Raw genomic sequence first — 21,240 nt, forward strand, 5'->3', positions numbered from 1 at the left:
GTACAAAGTGAAAAGCATGTCAGTACGGCATAAGTACATCTGAATACACTGCACCGTTACAATAAAAAATAGTTCAAATCAGGGGTGCCTTCAACTGTAGAACAGACTTTGCAGTTTACATACTTACCTACCCATGTCACCTGGTATATGTAGGAAGAACTATACATCAAATAAACAAGTGCATTCTGCAACACGTATGTACTATAAAACTTTGATAAAACACATCCGGTTGCACGCCATTTCAATATGGCTCATAAGGGAGAAGTGAAGTTGCCCCAATATTTTGTGGTTGACAATGTTCTCAAAAACCCGGAGGTGTCAACAGGGAGAAAATGCTGCACAAGCTAGAATCAGGGCGCATACTTGAGCTAGACAGTAAAAACCCAAAAGGGTTAAATATGGAGGAAGATCTGCACATTTTTCTCTTTTGCTTTCAAGTTTTCAGGATAAACACTGGATAGTTTAAAGTAAATGGATGCATATCACACTTTTTAATGATCATGCATTAATTCCCATGAGGGGGATATGATAATTGGGTAAGTTATGTTTTTGATAACACAGAATGCTTGAGTGTGCTATTATGACCCACTTGGGAAAGTTTATTTAAATATTCTTTGATTACTCTTTAAAAAAGTTCAGGGATAGTGACTCTACTTAGAGGCGACCTCCTGTGTATACTTAGTCACTTTGTGTACGTTTTCCAACTTTGTAAATATTATAATTGGAGTGATGTATCTACCCAAGGCATTGGTTTTACAAAGTTTTGCCCTTTGCATAAAATATAAGCGCCTTTGACAATGCAACACGGGTTAGCATTCTAGCGTTGTAATTTTTTTTTTTTTTTTTTTTTTAAACTCTTTTTATTAACATTTCCATTTGTAACCAATACTGCAATACCATATCGTGCATTATCAAGTACATCACAGTTTGCTCGTGTCAGCCGCTGCCGAGCGCCAAAGGTCCCATTCTGTCTCTTCAGGACCCCCACACCCTCCTCCTCCACCGTGTCAAACATCTCGTGTCATGCCACCCCATACACCCCCAGTTAGTCTGAGTCATCTGATAGGGATTCATCCTGCGGGGGTTCACAAATGTTCCCTCGATAGTCATTCCACTTCCCCCATATCTTAGTCCATTTTTTGGGGCACCTTCTGTGCACATAGACCGATTTCTCCGTCACCATTAGGTCGTCCATACCATTACACCATTTTTGGAGGGTCGGAGCCTGCCTGGCTCCCCACTGTTGCGCAATGTCTCTTTTCGCCAAAGCCATCCCCAGCGCTACCCATGTTTGCACTGTCTGCGTAATATCCGCTTCTTCCCAGATATTCAAGATGCACCCCCTGGGTTCAGGGACTAATGTTGCCCCTGTGACTTGCGCAATTGTACGCATGACTGCTTTCCAATATTTCTGGATGTGTACACATTGCCATAATATGTGCCAGAACGTGCCTGGCTCTCCACACTGTCTGACGCAAAGTGGTGTGTCGGCTCTGTGTAGTTTATGTAGTAGTGTCCTGGTATAATAGGTACGGTGTAGTATCTTAAGTTGTATTAATTTAAATCTGGATGATATTGCCACTTCTCGCGGCTCTAGCGTTGTAATTTAACAACGTGAATACAAATGAATAAAATACGTTGAAGGGTTTTTACATAATGATTTGTAGTCACTGACGTATGATTTACGGTATAAATTTAATTTGTTAGCATGATGAAATGCATTTTGTAGAAAATTGCAACTAATATGTTTATGATTATGTAAGAGGTCATGTGAGTGCATATAACCAAGAATAAATTATGTTTCTTTGTTGTGATCAAGGCTGTCTTGCATGGCAGAAATGCGTTGAGCGGTCTCTCTCAATAAACAACAGTTCATTCAAACAGCTGGAAGTGTTGGTGCCTCTTTTCTCAAACAATGAGAAGTAATATTTATAAGCCCTTAATAGTCCGTCGCAAGTGCAACGGACTATTCACTTGAGATGCTGATGAAGGAGAAATAGGATTACAGGTAAACTACCATCCTCCTTTGGCTGAGGGTTTGTGGTTCTCCTGCCTGTGTCTTATACCTTATACATGTGTGTTTTGCTAGCCCATTGACAGCGAGAGAGTGCCTCAAGTTTGATAGATGCAAAAAGAACAATTGATGGACGAATGCTGAACAATGTCAAACATTCACCCCAGTACAGAGATCTGGGCCTAAATCCATCGTTTCTTTTCTCACCCCATGCTAATCCAGCTTGGACCCAGTCGTATGCAAATCCGTATTGAACCTGCTCCCTATGTGAACTGTCCAGCCTGAACTGCCAGGCCAGGTCCCCACTGGACCAGAAACAAGGATCCTGGGACTGGTTTTGGGGTATCACCCCTCATCAACCAGGCTAGTTTGACTCCAGTGGCGTGGTGAGCACAGGACCCACGTCTGGGTATACCCTTCCCATTTAGGTTGACTATAGCAACACAAAATGATGATGTACGGAATGCTGAACATTGTCAAACATTCACCCCAAATACAGATATCTGGGCCCAAATCCATCGTTTTATTTTATCACCATGCCTTTCCAGTTTGGACCCAGCCATATGCAAATCAGCCTTGAACCTGCTTCCCATGAGAACAGTCCAGACAGAACTGCCAGGCTAGGTCCACTCTGGGCCAGAAAAAAGCATCCTGGGACCGGTTTTGGGGTATCACGATTCATCAGCCTGGCAGGGGGTAGGCCTAGAGCTCCAAAGAGAGAGATCCAATACCAAACCAACATTCTCCCATGGCTAAACTGCTAACTTTAGTGATTAGTCTTTTCCTTTTAAATCTGTCACGAATACTTGCTTGTTTGCAGAGTAAGCCAGGTAGGTATTATAACCAAGTTGTTAATGCTTGCATCTGGTCTCTATATGCACATGTATTCATTTAGCAGGAGGTCTGGGCGGTCTCTGCTGCTGTATGGTGTAGGTTGCATAAACTGCGTGCCTATTATAACTGTTGCATTCCTCTTCTTTTAATCAGTGATGACTCGAGGCACTGCTTCCAGCCCTTCATATAGATTCACCCTGAGTGATGGGACAGCGCTAAGTGCCCATACCAAGTGTCGGCTATGCTGCCCTCAAAGTCCAGAGATGCAGCCATACATCGTAGGAATCCATATCATCGAGAGGTAAATCTTCTCATGGCGTTTTTCATAATCAATCGCTGATATTGAGTGTGTTTTCATCTGTCGGGTTTTCAGACACACTCTATCATGTGTACACACACACTCAGTCTCTCACACCCTTCCTTCGCCTGATGTATTCTGTAGAAAATTCCTCATTTTGATTAGTGTTGATCATTTATAGTGATTAAATTGAACGAAGGAGGAGAGTTTGACTCCTTGCATGCAAAGCCTTCCCTTTGGTATTTTATAAGAGACTGAAGTCTCTATTTAAAAAAAAGGTAATGAAAATGTTTCATTCAGTCGAGGTTGCCCTATTTAGACGAGGTCCGTTTTCACTCTATATAGATTTTATATGTGCTTGGTTACTTGGGTAATCATGTGCAATCCTAGAAATGATTAGGGATTAAAATTGGCCACACAAAGCAGGAATGGTAGGGAGCTTAGTGAGCGTAATATCATTGTTTATCTATAGTAGCTTACGTTTGTTAGCAGATGTAGCATAACAAAATAAGTTAATGGCATGTAGAATGTATTGTAATTCCTTAGGCACTTTTTCATAGCATGGGGGGCAGAAAAGAGTCCTTCTGCAGTCCAGATGCAATGTGAACGTTACCCTGTTACTGATATCCCACTTACCAGATGATCACCCCTGGATCGCAAATGGTACTTGCCGAGTAGAAAGAAACCCAGTTACCTACGCTATCCCCTTTTGATTCGGGAACAAGATTGAAATAGAACCTCAGATTACAAAAAATTTAGTTAACAGCTGGAATCTACGTGCCTGTAATGCCTGGAAATTCTTAGAGTGACAGTAATGTGTTAAATTTCAAGAAAGGTCGATTAATTAGCATTGGTTCATATAGAAATGTAATTATCGGGTATAGAGGTTACCTATAAAAGAAATCTTCAATGAAGGCCAATGTCTATAGTGACTATTGTGTGCCAAAGCAGCCATTATATATTATTTGCAATGTTTCTGTCTGTGATTGAGTTATGCAAATTTACATAGATAGAAAAAATAGGACTTTAAAATAAGCAAATAAATGGCTTGGATTAGGTGCATGCGTTGTACAAAAATAAACATCCCTGCTCAATCTTTGCTCTAATATCTGTAGGAGGAAAGGTTAATCTGTGTTTCTCCATTCAACTCCCATCCATGGAAACAAAGGTATATGCAGGTGAATATTGTTCCATTCACAATTTATAACATGGAGAAGGGGTGGTTGAAGGTAACTCTAATAATGTTGATGGGGCGGAAACTAAATATCATTGAGAGACCAGCGTAAAAAAGAAGTTCCATTAATTTTGTTACCTAGCAACAAAGAGGAGGAGTTGCGGAGGGGATGTGAAGGAAGAGGGGTGAGAGATGCTCGTAATAGATGTTGAAGCGCTCCACTATTGACAGCTTCGAAACAATAAAGTGATTGATATTAGAATTGTAAAAGGAAAGCAGAGTCACTATTCCAAGGTTAGCTGGAAAGGCTAATTGAACATGCAGGAAGCTCATCATAGTGTATAAGGGAAAGCAGTTATTGAGGCAGATTGAAAGACAGTTGTACATTAATGTATTTTGTGGCAATTGGTTTGACACTGGAAATAGAGAAGGTTATGTTGGGTGGGGTATTAGCTTTGCTTTCACCCTGCCACTCGAGTCAACTCTTTTTCCTCATCTTCCTGTCATGCTTTGTTCAAACCTTGTTCATATTGACCTTTGCCAATTTAGTTCATTCTGTTTACGTGATACACTTTGATATACAACAGAGGAAGCTCCCCATTCATAATGACAACAGTGCACAAAGGTTACTCTAATTCCATAAGAAATTCCTGCAGGTGGCAGTATAGTGCTGGCAGGAGCAGTATGGTGGTAGGGCAGTCTTCTGCTAGAAGTGACCTATCAGAATTAAGACAGGGCTCCCCCTTCAACTCTAGGACCTCTGCCATCAGGCTTGCAGTTCTGGCCACTGTAAAGCTTGTGTCCAAACAGTGTTCCATGTGACATAAAACACACATCAGCTTTGGTAAGGATCTGTGTTTATTAAAAAAGTCTATCCGTGGTGAGATTTATAAAATACCTTATGTGGTAACTGCATTTGTGCAGCATGAGGACATCATCATTTTCAAGTTCATCTTTGTAAATCATGTTGGAGCATGATCTTTGAAATGTTTGTCTGTGTATTTAATGTTTTTTCTTTTCCCTTCTAGAGAACCAAGCCCTGTTTCTCCTCAAGATAACCCAAATCCTGCAATGCCGCTACCCAGGCTAAGTCCATCGAGAAACCCTATCATCTCCCCAGCTCAGGGCTTCTCATCTACCACCTCCTCATCGAATGGCAGCATGTTGACCAGCAGTGTAAACCAGCAGCCCAGCTCAGGCGTACACAATGTCAGTAATCCCAGCACCACCCAAACTAACTTTCGATGTTCTCCTGGCAATCCTGCTGGGGGTAGTATTGGCTTAAACCAGGGACAGACTGGCTCCCAAAACAATAATCACCATGGAAACTTTAACAGTTCCCCCATGAGTAGTCCAGGGATAAGCCCCCCACAATTCATGTCTCCAAAACCTCGTGGCAGCCCTGGATTGGGAGGCCGGTCACGGGCAACGGGCAATCCTTTTTCCCCTACAATGCCTGCCATTCACTCTCCAGGGGGCATGGCAAGCAGTGGATGCAGCAACAGTAACAGCAGGCAATTTCCTAATACCCCATTAAACTCTATGCATGGCCTAAGTGAAGGGCCCAGCCCCCCTGCTGGTTTTTCTGCAACATCTCCACTTGGCTGCAATAGTAATAGCAGATCATTTCCAAACACCCCTGTGAACTCAATGCAAGGGCCTAGCGAAGGACCGACAACACCTCTGGGATATTCTACAGCCTCTCCTGGTCTGCGACAGTTGAGTTCACAAAGCTCTCCTGGTAGGTTAAATATACAGCCACTACAAATGGAGCAAAAAGACAGCAAGGAGATCGCATCTATATTGCGTGACATGATTCACCCCGACAATAGCTCAAGTGATGGGAATAAGCTGATGGATTCTGGCCACCAGCACGGGAGCGATAGACTCTCTGAAGGGGAGAATAAATGTCCACAAACCACATCTAGTCACAGACTTGTAAAGCTTTTGGCTACAACTGCAGAACAGCAGCTGCGACTTGCGGACATGGACACAAATTGCAGGGATCCGTTATCTTGCACGGGTTCCTCAAACTCAACTTGTAGTAACTCTTCTAGTGGCACCTGCCCTTCTTCTCATAGCTCTCTGACGGAGCGCCATAAAATTCTACATCGACTTTTGCAGGAGGGCAGCCCTTCTGATATTTCTACTCTGTCCCTGGATACTGACAAGAAGGATAGTGGCTCTGGGGCAGCAGCTGTCTCAAGCCAGGCTTCCACGAATCCCTCCGATGTGAAAACTGAGCAAGACTCAGCCAAAAAAAAAGAGTCGAAGGACCACCAGCTCCTGCGCGTCCTTTTAGATAATGATGAGAAAGAGCTGGCAGTGGGTCCTAGCTTAAGTCTGGATGATGTGAAGGTGAAAGTGGAAAAGACAGAGCAAATGGAACTGTGCCAACCGGCTCCACTCACCAAGACTGCTCAGGAGGATGTAAAATTAGAGCCACAAAACCAGGTGAGTTACTTTTGGCCAATTTAAAGGTATGGCACAATAAGCAATGGGAATCCTATCAACATTTGTTGAGGGAGCTTCAATGTCAGATAAGCTTTTCCACAACAGAAGGTGGTCTTTGGCACAAAAACTCTTTTAAGTTCATGGTTAAACTCACTATTACACTATCACATTCACTGACACAGTGTATGATTAAAGATCTATTGTAATCTTAACTTAACTGCATACTGATAGGGAAATTGACCAAGCATATGTTAAACATCTCAGTGCCACGGTACAACAATAACAAAAGTTCAGTTTATTAACTTCTGCTGCACATTGGGTTTAATGTGGCTTTTGTGCAACACTTGTCCTATTTGTTGCAAGTCAGGATGTGCATGCGAGATGGGTAAAGTGTATATTTGCTATGATGTATGGAGGAATCATTAAGTACTGTGTATGAGGACCTCAGGCGTATCATTGCAAACTTTCTGTGATATAGAGGCTACTCAGATGAAGTCAGTGAATGTAAGGCATTGTGTCCACATTGTCTGTGAAAATAACTTGCTGTCATACCGTGATAGTTATTCAGGAAAATAAAATAGGGTAGTAGAAGGAGGTGGACTTTCATTTCTAAAGCGTTGCTGTTTACAATCGGAAATGGAAGAATCAACGATCCATTGGACCGTCATTTGTAAGCTCCTACTTAAATTTATGAAACAAAAGACAGTACAATATCTACCCCAGTATAGTTTAGTAGTCGTTCTCATTTTATCTGTAAGCAAGTGGGATGTAATCTTAAATGGTACTGTTAAGTAATGTGGCATGCTGTACTGCATTTAGCAGATTACATATTATGACTTATTTTATTTTTATTTTGTTGTGGGTTTCACTATATTTCTACCTGCTGCACTTTCTTGGCCTGAGAGTGCTTTAGTGTGAGGGTAAACCTAAGCATTATCAAGTGGCAGGAATGGTGAGAAACAGGTCTTATAATGTATGATCCAGTTGGCAGGAAAGAGTGGGTTGTGATTAGGGCACAGTGTCACCAACTATGTCCTGAACAGATGAAAAAGGATTTGAAAATGTTTGGAAGCTGAGGAGCAGAAAAGCATGCAAGTAATTTGACTAGCCATGACAGGAGGACAGGTAAGGGAGAATCTCTTAGAGTGTTCGCTTATCCAAATACCTGCTAGATTAGATGGTTCTTAAAAGCATTTTATGAATTTTGCACTCCTTTTCGGAGAAGCTCTGTACTAAACACTAGACTCAAACTGTTCAACCACCAAATGTATTTGTTTCTCTCCGAACGAGACATCAAAGGACCTCTTTTTGCAGACCTAATGCTTCTGGTCGGTAGGTAAGGGATGAACACTTTTTGTCAGGTAGTTTGGTGCACTACAGAGCCCGTTTTTAGCAGACTCAGATGGTGAAATAGATTTTTAGAGATTGAGTTTATTTGGGGAATAAATAACAAAATAGTACTCCCAAGTTACAAGCTTGGTCCATGGGATTGGAGGGCAGTTGAGTTCCTAAAACCAAGAGAGAAGGATGAGCTTGAGGAACAGGATTTCAATTTCATCGCAGTTGGGGCAAAGGCAGAATTTCTGTATCAGCGAACCAGTGACAGTGAGAAATGTTGTGGAGTTTATCAGGCTTATCAAGCTTGTGCGGAGCAGTGTGTATGGTAACCTATCTTGTGGGCATCTATGATGGCAGCGAGGAAACTGCCAGAAGGGGGCATGAATGTGAAATCATAGTAACAAAAAATATCTTGCATTATTAAGTCCCGCATACTCACAATGGGCAATCACCCCGTGGTGTAAGTGAGAGAAGCAGAGTCATTGATACAGTAGATTAATTGAAGTATAATCTGCATAATGAGTTGTCTTGGGGCAGGTCAGTGTATTAAACAGATAGGTTGCCCTGAATCATGGTGTGTTCATAGATTGATCCAGTCAAGCACTTAATTATATGTTGAACAAAAATGCTTCCTATTTCTGTGAAGTGGTTTTCAAGCTGGCTGAATATTTGTGCTGTTTGCTGAGCAATACAATATTTTGAATATTGAGTTCGATTTGTCCAATTAAAAACTTACTAGGTTAGCTAGTTAAAAAAAAAAAGTAAACTAGTGCTAAGCAAGTGTTATATAGTCACTAAATACCAAAAGTATAAAAGGCAGAAAAATAAATTATTGGTTAGAAAGTCATTAACAATGAATGCTATTTGTATTTTAATAGTAAAATACAAAATAATACCTCCTTAAGATATGTAAGAGATAACTTTTTTGCCTGACATTTGTAGCTCACATACTCTTATCTTTGTATAACTTGCTAAATGTTTTTTTTACAGCTTGGTCAACTTGCTGCTTCTTTCTGCTTTGTCTTGATCTCATTCTGACACTTTTGATAAATTCACTGATATGGAAACAGTGGAACCACATTCCATTGTTTACTTCCAATTACCCTTGTGAATGGTATGGCTTGACAGCCCAACTGCAATTAAGTGTGAATCACCAGGAGAAGGGCTTTGGCTCGGCCCGCATGTTGAGATCCAGAAATACATGTTTTCATTAGGAGAAAGTTTTGTGCTTTTACAAAAACGTGTTTGCCCTCCACATAGCTGCATTCATTGTGTTTATTTATCAAGCTACGTTTGCACTTTCAGGGGGACAGTGTCTTTGATAACTAGACAATTTGTGATGTTTGACTCTGGCAGCAGCACAGATGGAGGGAAGGCAGTCATTAACCTACATGGACGTTTAGGTCTGGCTTGGCAGTGCAACTGTCACCTGACCTTTCTGATGGATACTTCTGCTTGTGGATTCCTCACCTTTTGAATACCCCCTGCGCCTGCATTCAGCGGGAAAATTCTTTCCTAGCTCTCCCACGCCGACGAGGACGTCACAATGGACAGGCTCCCCTCGCGGCACCGTATGACGTCTTCGGAGCCACAAAAGGACCTCGTCGGCGTGCTGACGTAAGTTCCCTTTTTTCCGCGCCGTCGACGCTTAACGTTTTTTTTTCAGGGCACTCCATTTTCATCGTGAAAATCTTTGTATCTCTTGGATTGTTTCAGAATGGCTACTTCCAGGAAAACCGGATTCAAACCCTGCAGAGAGTGTGACGGGCACATGTCGATTACGGACCCGCATGATGACTGCCTGTGGTGCTTATCCTCGGACCACGCCGTCGAGGATTGCAGGAGCTGCAGGAAAATGAATCCGAAGGTGATCAAAGAACGTGAAGCCAAGTTGTTTATGACGAAAGCCAAGAAGGAGAAGAGCGGTAGGAAGAGGGCGAAGTCTTCATCTTCTCACACTTCGAGATCGAAGAAACACAAGAAATCCAAGAGAAGACATACCTCTCGTTATCGTTCTTCGAAGGCCAGGGTCTCAAGGTTGAGGTCACCTACTCCTGCTGAGCGACCTCGGAGAAGGGACTTTAAGCGACGGCAGTACCATCTCCTGCTGCGGCGGCGCCGGTGTCAGAGGCTTTTTCACTACATGACGGTTCACCGGCTCCAGCGACATCACCGGCGCCGGGTGGGTCCTCTCTAGGCCGTGTGGCTTCACCTGAGCAGCTGCTGTCCCCGGCTCCGCAGGCTCCAATGCGACCTCAGGTGACTCCCCTACAGGAAGGTACGGATCCATATCCTCCTTTCCCTGCTCCTGGGCTGACTCTTTGCATTTTCTCAATGCAATGTTTGGTTTATTTACCAGAGCCTCGCCTCCATCCGGCGCGCCTTCAGGCCCCGTGGGTCCTTTGGCTTTCAACCTGGGTGTGCCTCAGTTCTATCCCCAGGCTCCTTTTATGCCGTCGACTCCGGCTTGGCATTTCCCGGCGCTGAGATCGTCTACTCCGGCTCCCCGGACTCCTTCAGCTGCAGAGTCGGCTCCACCTCGAATTCGATCGACGTCGAGGTTTGAAGTCGAGGCTCCTCAATCGACGCTGTTGGTGTCTTCTCCAGCGCCGCGTGTGGCTCCATCGACGCCATTGCCTAAGCATCGCTCCAGGATAGAGGCTCAGAGATTTCTTGAGGAGGAGGAGTATTTACAAGATCAGGAGGAAGGGGAAATTGCGGACTATGTGGATGAGTTTGAAGGCCTTCAGGAAGCTAGTGACCTAGATACTTCCCCTGAGTATGACTTACCATCTGCAAGTGGATGTGTTGTACAAGGCGTTGCACCTTACCATGTAGTTCTAAGGAAGGCGGCTGATTTATTGGGACTTAAACTTTCCTCTGCGGAGATAAAATCCAACATATTAACGGAAGTTTTAAATACGTCTTCATCAACTTCTGAGCCCTTACTTCCTTTTACAGATGCCTTAACAGATCCAATTCTGGAGGTGTGGCAGAAGCCTTTGTCTGCTCCGGCTGTATCTCGTTCCATCTCGAGAAGGTACAGGCCTGCCCCTGGTGATCCTGCTTTTTTATCTTCGCATCCGACACCGGAGAGTTTAGTTGTCCAAGCTTCTTGGTCAAAGCAGTCTTCTAGTGCTTTTCCTACCCTTTTGGGTGATAGAGACTCAAAGAAGATGGAGAAAGCTGCGAAGAAGGTGTTCTCTTCTGCAAGTATGGCTCTAAATTCAACTAATGCAACTTGCCTTCTTGGACGATACATTCATGCATTGATGGATTCTGTTGTACAATTGGCTCCTAAGTTGCCTGAGGAGGATCGTGCCAATTTCTTGGAAGTCCTCTCGGATTCGCAGGCTGCAGCACGTCAAGTAATTCAGTCAGGTATGTACACTGCTGATTCTGTGGCTCGTGTGATGGGGTCTTCTGCGGCTACAAGGAGACAGGCATGGCTCAGATCTTCTGGTTTTTCGGCTGATGTTCAGGCGAATATGCTGGATTTGCCCTTTGATGGGTCAAGGCTCTTTGGTTCAAAGGCAGATTCAGCCTTGGAACGTTTCAAAGACAGTAGAGCTACCGCAAGATCTTTAGGCCTCCATGTGCAGTCTAGAGGGTATGGTTACAAGAGATATCTGGGCTTTGAGAGATCTGCTTCCTTTCGTGGCCGCCAACAATTTAGGCAGGGCCAACAACCGCAGAATCCCTTGTATAAATCATACAGAGGGAAGAATAAGAGAGGTCTCAGGGGTGCAAATCGACAACAGACCTCTTCCTCTTCCTCTACCTCCCCTCCCGCCACCGTTGGTACATCAGGAAAGATCGTTGGGTCTTGAATCTTGTAGAGAATGGGTACGCCCTCCCATTTTTGGAGTTTCCTCCTCCTTACCCTCCTCGCCAGGGTGGTTGTTCAGAAGACCACTTGCTGCTTTTGCAGCAGGAGGTCCTTACATTACTCCAAAAGGTGCGATAGAGGTGGTTTCGGAGCAGGAAAGGGGTCAGGGTTGCTACTCCCGATATTTCCTGATCCCCAAAAAGGATGGTCTCTTGAGACCAATCTTGGACCTCAGGATTTTGAACCTTTACCTCAGGCAGGAAAAGTTCAAAATGTTGACCTTGGCTCAGGTTCTCCTTGCGCTGCAACAGGAAGACTGGATGGTGTCCATCGATCTGCAGGATGCGTATTTTCATCTTTCCATCCTGAAGTCGCATCGGAAGTATCTCCGGTTCACGGTGGGATCGCAACTTTACCAGTTTGCGGTTCTTCCGTTCGGTCTCAATTCCGCGCCTTGAGTCTTTACAAAGGTGATGGCGGTGGTAGCGGCTCTTCTCAGAAGGTCGGGGGTTCCTGTTTTCCCCTACCTGGATGACTGGCTGTTGAAAGCGGAGTCTCCAGAGTTGGTTTCGCGCCACTTGCAAGTGACAACTCATCTGTTGTTCAAATTGGGTTTCTCGATAAATGTACCCAAATCTAGCCTGGTGCCTTCTAAGTGCAGCCTGTTCATAGGGGCAATACTGGACACTTCTGTTTTGTCGAGCATTCCCGCCTCCGCAGAGAATTCTCAACATACAGGAAATTATTCCTTTATTTCACGATGGAGCGGTTGTTCCAGTCCTGAAGGTTCTTTGCCTGCTCGGTCTGTTCGCTTCCTGCATTCGTTGATCAACCATGCACGCTGGCACATGAGGGCACTCCAGTGGTGCCTCCGCAGGCAGTGGTATCAGCACAACGGAGATCTCAGGGAGAAGGTCAGAATCTCCAGAGAAGCTGCAGTGGAGCTGTCTTGGTGGAGTGTGCAGGGCAACCTGTCTCAAGGAAAGCCTTTTCAGTCTCCTCCGCCGGTGGCCACAGTGATCACGGATGCCTCCACTCTAGGGTGGGGTGCTCATCTGGGGAATCTGGAGGTCAAAGGTCTTTGGTCTCAAGAGGAAAGGTTGCTTCACATCAACCTTCTGGAATTGCGGGCGATTCGTTTGGCACTGAAGGCTTTTCTCCCTTCCCTTCGCGGTCAGACGGTTCAGGTCCTGACGGACAACCCTACCGCGATGTGGTACATCAACAAGCAGGGAGGTGTAGGGTCGTATTGCCTCTGTCGGGAGGCTGAGCGACTCTGGTCCTGGGCTCAGGGCCAACGGATTTGTGTGTTTGCAAATCATCTGGCCGGTGCGCTGAATATTCGTGCGGACAGTCTCAGTCAGCGTTACTCGGACGATCACGAGTGGCGGCTTCAACTGGAGGTGGTCCGTCGCATATATCAGACGTGGGGTTCTCCTCGGTTGGACCTGTTTGCCACTTACAAGAACGCGCACTGTCCGTTGTTCTGCAGTCTCCAGTATCCGATGCAGGGAGCACTGGGGGACGTGTTTCAATTGGATTAGAGCTCACAACTCCTTTATGCGTTTCCTCCCATACCCTTGATTCCTCGGGTTCTGAGGAAGATTTGCCAAGATCGGGCCCAAGTCATATTGATCGCCCCGGATTGGCCAGGAAGGGTGTGGTACACAGACCTACTTCACCTCTCAGGGCAGACCTCCTCTCGCAGTCGCAGGGGCAGGTTCTACACCCCCACCTCCAGAGCTTGCACCTTCATGCCTGGAGATTGAACGGGGCAACCTGAGTTCTTTCTCTCTCCCACCAGAGATAGTGGATGTTATTTTATCATCCAGGCGACACTCCACTAAATCTGTTTACTATTCCAGATGGTCCAGATTTGTTAAGTGGTGCAGAGAGAGCGACATTGACCCTTTGAAGGCCCGCTTGTCTAATATTTTGGAGTTTTCTCTTTCTTTAGTAGCAAGGTTGTGCTGTAGCCACTGTTAAGAGCTATTTATCGGATTTGTCGGCCTTTTTATGTTTGCTGGATCAGCCGTCTTTATTTAAGTCCCCCATTGTCATGAGGTTCATTAAGGGCCTTACAAATAAGATTCCTCCCACACCTTTCATTATGCCTCAGTGGGATTTAAAACTCGTACTCACTTTTTATTGGGTTCTCCGTTTGAGCCTCTTCACTCTTGCCCGTTGAGGCTTCTTTCTTTTAAAACGTTTTTCTTGTTGCCATTACCTCGGCTAGGAGGGTAAGTGAGCTTGAAGCTCTTAGTTCAAAACCTCCTTTCCTGACCATTCATGCGGATAAGTTGGTTCTAAGGACCAGGGCTGCTTTCCTTCCCAAGGTGGTTACCCCTTTTCATATGGGACAATCCATCACTTTACCCACCTTTTATCCTCCCCTCACCCTTCCAAGGAGGAAGAGAGACTGCATCGGTTGGACCCTAAGAGGGCTGTCAGCTTTTATTTGGATTGTACTAGAGATCTGAGGCTGGAGTATCAGGTCTTCGTGGGCTATGTTGGGAAAATGAAAGACAAGGCAGTGCACAAGAGGACGCTTTCCAGGTGGATTATCTTGTGCATCAAGATTTGCTACGCCCTGGCCAAGAAGGAACCGCCTGAAGGTATCAGAGCTCATTCCACCAGAGCTAAGTCTACTACTTCTGCTTTGGCTAGAGGTGTTCCTGTTCTTGATATCTGTAAGGCAGCAACTTGGGCCTCCCTCCACACCTTTGCAAAGCACTACTGCTTGGACTCTGAGGTTAGGAGGGATGGCCATTTTGCTCGCTCTGTTTTGCAGGATTTTTTGGTCTATATAGGTGGACACCCTCCTCCGGGTGGGGTACGGCTTTGGGAATCTATTCAAAAGGTGAGGAATCCACAGGCAGAAGTATCCATCAGAAGAACAAGTTACTTACCTTCGGTAACGCTTTTTCCGGTGGATACAATATCTGCCTGTGGATTCCTCACGCTCCCACCCGCCTCCCCGTTGTCCACCTGTTTCTACCAAAAAATATTTTATTTTAATGTGTCTTAATCATGTTTATATTTTAAGAATGAGAAATGCTTTTTCAGTTGCTATTTCTCTATACCTTTATTGAATATGCATTTGTGAATTTATATATATGTATATATTTGGTATGCTATGTTTGCATTTGAAAATGTGTCGGTCCGCCCTTTTGACTCAGTGGCGCGGAAAAAATGGGTGGAACTGACGTAAGCACGCCGATGAGGTCCTTTTATGGCTCCAATGACATCATACGGTGCCGCGACCGGAGCCTGTCCATTGTGATGTCCTCGTCGACGTGGGAGAGCTAGGAAAGAATTTTCCCGCGGAATGCTGGCGCAGGGGGTATTCAAAAGGTGAGGAATCCACAGGCAGATATTGTATTCACCAGAAAAAGCGTTACCGAAGGTAAATAACTTGTTCTTTAACCTACAACAATATTATTCGGCAGTTCTTTGCTTTCATGCAAATACGTATCCATTTGCATGCTATCTACTTGTAATGCTTCACATTCCCATACGCAAAAACAACAGTTGATGGACAGAATGCAGAACAATGTCATACATTCACCCCAGTACAGAGATCTGGGCCTAAATCCATCGTTTTTTTGCTCACCATGCCATTCCAGTTTGAACCCAGCCATATACAATTCAGTCTTGACCCTGTGCCTCATGGGAACAGTCCAGCCCGAACTGCCAAGCCAGTTCCTCCCTGGACTGGAAACAAGCATCCTAGGACCGGTTTCGGGGTTTCACCCCTCTTCAGCCAGGATAGCTTGATTCCAGTGGCATGGAGAGCACGGGACTCACGTCTGAGCATACCCGTCCCACTCGGGGTGACAAATGCAAAAACTACAGTTGATGGACAGAATGCAGAACAATGTCATACATTCACCCCAGTACAGAGATCAGGGCCTAAATCCATCGTTTTTTTGCTCACCATGCCATTCCAGTTTGAACCCAACCATATGCAAATCAGTCTTGACCCTGTGCATCATGGGAACAGTCCAGCCCGAACTGCCAAGCCAGGTCCTCCCTGGACTGGAAACAAGCATCCTAGGACCGGTTTCGGGGTTTCACCCCTCTTCAGCCAGGATAGCTTGATTCCAGTGGCATGAAGAGCCCGGGACTCACGTCTGAGCATACCCGTCCCACTCGGGGTGACAATTGCAAAAACAACAATTGATGGACAGAATGCAGAACAATGTCATACATTAACCCTAGTTGGCATTGGCAGTTCGGGCTGGACTATTCCCATGAGGCACAGGGTCAGACTGATTTGCATATGGCCATGTCTGAACTGGGGTGGTGGAGTGAGCTAAAGAATGCTTATGGATTAAACCCAGATCAGTTGACTGGGGGTGAGTATTTGATTTGCTCAAGCGCTCCGTCCATCATCCCCTTTGGTATCACATTACCATACAACATTCCTTTAGAGCATTGCCAATGCTTGTTTAAATATATTTTAGATGCCATGGTCTAGCAGGGCGCCAGTGGGATGTCCACCAAGTGGGGCTGGAGGATTCATTCTCAGATGCAGGTAGTGCTCCCGCTGGCAATGATGACTCATCTGGACCCATCATTGATGAAATTGATGTAAAAGATGGATGTATTACTAGTACACATTTGTAAGAGAAGGTGTTTAAAAAAACACGATTCCAGCTGTGCAAGCTATAGAGCTATCAGAATACTTGGATCTGGGGTGCGGAGTAGAGAACAGCATTGAACTTTATTCGTACGGCAGTAAACATTCAGTCCAGACAAAGACAAATCTATTGAATTGCAGAAAATGAGAGATTATAAATATTTCAGCTGCAATGTTTTGTTATTGTTATTAATGTTTCACATTAATTATGGTTGGGTTCTTCGCAACTGAAATAAGCAGTTGTGTGCCTTCATTGAGAAAAATTAAACTGGACCCAGAAATTCTTGCACATTAAAGGCCTACCTCTACACAACTGTTCATTGAGAGAATATTGAAGGCTGAAGTCATTAATGAATTTTAGAAATATTTTGGGTGCAGTTTACATTTAGACTTTCACTGAAGGTTCCACCCTTTTGGAAGCACAGAAGCTCTGGCGACGAGTGTACGAGAGATCCTGGGAGATAGAGAAGCCTGGTGCTTTGCTAATCTGGCACGGCAGACCATGATAATCTTCTTGATCGCCTCGATCAGTGGTTATTAGGGTCAAGCCTTTAAATGGACCTGTAATATCCTCATTGATGTGGGGCAGCAGATCCAGTAGATAGATCATTTGTCAAATATGTGTCCTGTCTTGTAAGGGTTCTGTTGTAACTCACTTCCTTTTCAGCCTTTGAACGCTCCCCCTGGCCCAGCTGATCGCGATCTGCAGCACCAATTACATGATGATGACACCAGACTTGTAGAACTCAGAGAGATTCAGAGGATTTCAGGAGGGTGGTTGTGTGTCTAGGTGCAGTGCAGCTGTACAGTTATATTAATTGGCCCTATATTTGAGCTAAACCCAAAGACCTGTTGCTGGGCTGCGCTGACCCTTTGCCACCCTCCCTCCCCCCTGCAATCCTGACACAAGAGTAATCCTGCTTCCTAACTATCCATCAGGAATCGGAGTGTAACATTCAGTGGTGCAGTATAAAGCACTGAGCAAGTTGCCACATTATATTTTGTACTGTGGCTCCGGGATTTACTACATATCAAACAGAGAATCTATAGGCCATTCATTCAAGCAGTTGCCATACTGCATGTCAGTTTAATATCTAAAAGAAAGCTTGGGTAAAAAAAAAATGGCGCGAGATAACGGCAAACCCTCTCTCACTTTAAATACATTATTTGCGAAATTTGCCTAGAATTTCAGAAGAACAAATTCAAGCGCTTTAACACACTCCTTCCCGAAATAGGACTCAAAATTTGTTGACAAAGCCCGACTTGGTGGTAGGACTTCGATTAAGCTTTATTTTTGTATTTCTGCAACACGAATGTAGACGAGCAAGTGCATCTTAAAGTTTTTTTCTTCACATATGTTTTTGAGAAGGTCATATTGTGGTTGAGTAGGGTTTGTGAACTGCAAAAATGCAGAAAATCCGGGGGTTTTGGAAGGAAGTTTCCTGTGCCTGGAAGCCTTCTCTCCCCTGGTGAAGCTGGATTCTCAGGAGGTTCCCACATTATTCTGGCCCCACTCAGACGCTGCCTTCACAGCACTCTCATGCATATTCATTTTCTTCCGCTGGAAGGCTTTCATTTTCTCCACAAAAGGTTTCACGACTTTCTCAGCGCCTTTCCTTTTCTTTTATTAACCCTCCCAGCCGTCAGTGCAAAGTATCTCTTATTTACTTGCGAGCAGTGATCAGATAACTGTCCTGGGCTGCTCGCAGTTTCCATGTCAATTAGCAACTCTTTTGCACTACCTTTATCTACAGTAGTTTGGCATGCTCTTGGGAGACGTTTTAAAGATTTATTTTTATTTAACTTCTAAGCAAATTCTTGGGAGACGTTTTAAAGATTATTTTTTGTTTAAGTGCTAAGCCTGTTTTGGGTATATTTCTTTTGTAGGTGTATGTTTTAGTAAACAGAGCGTTCACCTTTCTTTTAAATGTCTTTGAAACATTTACAATGCAGTAAATCCCAGTTCTTTACCCAATTCTGTCCGTGATCAAAAAAAAATACAGCTTTTGAATTCTTAAGCTGCCATGCAATTGTCCAACCTGAAAAAATGTCTTGAACACTTTAGATAGCATAGCAACTACGGGTAATATGAATTTTGATATTAACCTCATTATCAATCTATAAGAATTGATGCACACATAAGAAAGCCAATTGCAATACAGTAGACAGATTTATGTGCATGCATAAGTGAGTAACACCATTTTTAAATCACAATGTATGTTATGCCAACTCTAGTCGCTGGTCTAATTGTTACCTGTCACTCATTCATTATGTGGTTTAGAAAATATTTTGTCTTTTTTTATGGTTATGGTGCAACTTTACCAAAGGACAGGAGTTATTGGTGTGATTCACATTGCATAACATTATATACAGTGAATCTTTGCACAAAGAACCAAGAAATATGAAGCATGAGAACGTAAGGAATAAATTTAGCTATATTTTAAATAGTTATTTGCAGAATGAAAGGGAAATGTATAAATGGAAGGAAAGGAAAACTGCGAGTGGAGAAGAGAGAACGCAGTAAATACAGTTTGGAGGGCAATCAAGAAGGCTACGAAAAAAAGGCGCCACCGTGGACAAAACAATCACGTTTAGAGGGGTGATTTAAATTACCTTATTTTGAGTCTTTGTACGTCTTGGCTACTGAGAATTTTATCGCACCCTTAGGCTTTCAAGGAGAATAGAAGATAAGTAGGATTTTGATGATTAAGAGTATTAAACATGATTCACGCTAACTTTATTCTGGCTTTGAGTGAAAAACATCCACATTCTTATTGTACAGGGTTATATTAACACATTTTCCCTTTTATAACGACTCTTGCTGGACTGTAGTAAATGTGGAACTTTCCTAGGATGCATTTTGGACTAGCATTTAGAGTGGTATTCTTATAGTTAATGTGAGAGGTGAGAGTTTAAACTCCCGAAGTAAAATCAGCTGATTGTAGGAAGATGTAATATTTTTTGAGGGAATGAAGAGTAGATCTTGAGGAGCCTGCTTCCCTATCATATCCTGCGTCACGAATTTGACAGCATTGCTCCCACTCTGGTTTATCTGCTGAATCTCTCCCTTACTAATTTGCAGATCCCCCGCAGTGGAAGCATTCCAGGTGCTAGATCATTCCTGGTATTCTGACAATCTTCTTTTGAGTTGTGGAGTACCTCCTTGAGCCCCACTCTTTTTAATCTTAATATGCTCTCTCTGGCTGAAATCGTACGCTCTTTTGGGTTGTCACTGGTTTCTTATTCCGATGAGACCCAGCTGGTAATATCCATCTCTCCTTATTCCATCTGGAATCATCACAGTCTGGCCCCCTGTCTTCAGGAAGTAGCCAGATGGATGACCAACTGCAAACTGAAGCTCAATGAAAACAAGACTGAGGTTATGTTTTTGGACAATAACTTCAGTAAGAAACTTCCAGCCCCGTGCCTGACTGTCTGGAGAGATCCCCTAGCCTTAAAGGTATGAGAAAGAGCCTTGGAATATGGATAGATTCCAGTCTTACCATGCAGCGGCGAGCAAAATAACTTGTGGCTAATTGCTTCGGTGTCCTTAGACTTTTAAGAAAGGTTTAAACCTTCTCCCTTTTTTAGCCAGAAGATTAATTGTCCAGGCCTTTGTCATCTCTCACCTTCATTAAGGCAATGCTCTTTACCATGGTTCACCTTGATTTGTGACTCAAGGTTTACAGACTACACGGAACGCTGCTGCTCTGCTTCTTATGAATCTTCTAGGCACCCTTCTGCAAAAAAGGCTGTTAAGGATCTTCTCTGGCTTCCAGTGGAGCAACGGGTTCAATTCAAGGCCTTATGCATTCTGCATAGGTCACTTCACAAGACAGGTCACACTCTGCCAAGCTCACTAGCTGCTCCTTATATTTCTGGAAAGTCACTCAGATCCTCCTCTGCTCATTTGTTACAGGTCCCCAAGTTTAGCTGATCTCGTTGAGGTGGCCGCTCATTTTTCCATCCGGCCCCCTAACTCTGGAACACTCTTCTCTTTGAATTACTCCAGTTGCCTTACGAGGCCTTGAAAACCTGGTTTTGCAGTAATTTGCCCCCGCTGGTGATCTGTTAACTATAATGAATGTTCCAGCTCTGGGAGGCCTTCGGATAGCTATGTGTCTTACAAGATTCACAGAATAGAATAGATGATCTGAATGCAAGCTTAATGTGTGTGTGTGTAGTCAGGTGAGGATATCTCTGGGAGGCAATGGATTTTTCTTCAAAGTAAAAGGTTGGGGTAAAGCGGTCAATGTGAAGGTCATATAACCAGGAGTGGTTGAATTTTCATTCTTGTTGCCGATATATTAAGAATCATGTCCATCTTTTCAGGTTTTAAGCTAAGAAAATTAATTGGCAGAATTTGTAAGATACGTTAGACAGCTTTTCACACTATCTCTGTTCTTGAAGGAGAATAGTATGTCGATTAGTAAAGGAGAATCTAAACAGTAGAATTCTCCTCTGGATTCTCATTGATGCCATGTGCAGCTGAACAACTAGGTGCTATGATGAACTTTTCAGGGATTCAGGAAAAGAGGGTCAGAGGAAGGATTCACCTGTCACGCTAGTTTGTGGTTGGTTAAGAAGGAGGTGAAATAGAGCACAACTTTGAAGGGGGTTATGCATCTGATGGTTAATAGTACTGGAAGCTAGCAAG

General features: G+C 44.0%; 1 protein-coding gene across 6 annotated transcripts in view; it reads left to right on the plus strand.

Annotated features, from left to right (window-relative positions):
• NCOA1 (nuclear receptor coactivator 1) overlaps nt 1–21,240 on the plus strand; it is a 1,112,411-nt gene that overhangs the window by 895,864 nt on the left and 195,307 nt on the right. For all 6 annotated transcript variants that reach the window (XM_085613077.1, XM_085613079.1, XM_085613078.1 and 3 more), the window contains 2 exons: nt 3,002–3,149; nt 5,349–6,774. In XM_085613077.1, the coding sequence (XP_085469203.1) occupies nt 3,002–3,149; nt 5,349–6,774 (1,574 nt within the window). The remainder of the gene's footprint in view (nt 1–3,001; nt 3,150–5,348; nt 6,775–21,240) is intronic.

The sequence above is a fragment of the Triturus cristatus genome, chromosome 6 (assembly GCF_964204655.1).
Source record: "Triturus cristatus chromosome 6, aTriCri1.1, whole genome shotgun sequence".
NCBI classification, from domain to species: Eukaryota; Metazoa; Chordata; class Amphibia; order Caudata; family Salamandridae; genus Triturus; species Triturus cristatus.